At 66.4% G+C, this 913-nt stretch overlaps 1 protein-coding gene across 1 annotated transcript in view; it reads right to left on the reverse strand.

Moving 5' to 3' along the window:
* Window positions 1–913, reverse strand: part of LOC120505231 (potassium voltage-gated channel subfamily C member 3-like) — a gene marked incomplete at its 5' end in the record, with an annotated part of 4,387 nt that extends 3,474 nt beyond the window's left edge. The window contains one exon of the mRNA XM_039715545.1: window positions 1–913. This exon is cut by the window's left edge and continues 33 nt beyond it. Within this exon, the coding sequence (XP_039571479.1) occupies window positions 1–913 (913 nt within the window).

Consider the following 913-nt stretch of genomic DNA (forward strand, 5'->3'; position numbering starts at 1 on the left):
CCGGCGGGCGCCGCGCGCCCCGGGGGCTGCCGGGGGCGTTGGGCCCCGAGCCGGGCGAGCCGTAGCCGGGCGAGCCGGGCTGGGGGGGCCGGGGGATGTGTTTGTTCTTCTTCTTGGGCAGCTTCTGCTTGGCCATGGCCAGCGAGTAGTACATGCCGAAGTTGTTGACGATGACGGGCACGGGCATGGCGATGGTCAGCACGCCGGCCAGCGCGCACAGGGCGCCCACCAGCATGCCCGACCACGTCATGGGGTACATGTCGCCGTAGCCCAGCGTGGTCATGGTCACCACGGCCCACCAGAAGCCGATGGGGATGTTCTTGAAGTAGGTGTGGCGCGAGCCGGTGACGTCGTCGGGGTCGGCGCCGATGCGCTCGGCGTAGTAGATCATGGTGGCGAAGATGAGCACGCCCAGGGCGAGGAAGATGACGAGCAGCAGGAACTCGTTGGTGCTGGCGCGCAGCGTGTGGCCCAGCACGCGCAGCCCCACGAAGTGCCGCGTCAGCTTGAAGATGCGGAGGATGCGCACGAAGCGAACCACGCGCAGGAAGCCCAGCACGTCCTTGGCCGCCTTGGAGGAGAGCCCGCGCAGCCCCACCTCCAGGTAGAAGGGCAGGATGGCCACGAAGTCGATGATGTTGAGGCTGCTCTTGATGAAGTCGCGCTTGTCCGGGCAGAAGCTGACGCGCATGAGGAACTCGAAGGTGAACCACACCACGCACAGCCCCTCCACGTAGGTGAGGAAGGGCTCGGTCTCCACCTCCACGGCCACCTGCGTGCCCGTCTCGTTGCCCGTGGTCACCGTCTCCGTCTTGTTGATGACGCGGTTGAAGGCCTCGTGCGTCTCCAGGCAGAAGGTGGTGATGGAGATGAGGATGAAGAAGAGGGAGGCGAAGGCCACGTACTGCCGTGG

This window comes from Passer montanus, unplaced genomic scaffold (assembly GCF_014805655.1).
Source record: "Passer montanus isolate IOZ18808 unplaced genomic scaffold, ASM1480565v1 scaffold333, whole genome shotgun sequence".
NCBI lineage: Eukaryota > Metazoa > Chordata > Aves > Passeriformes > Passeridae > Passer > Passer montanus.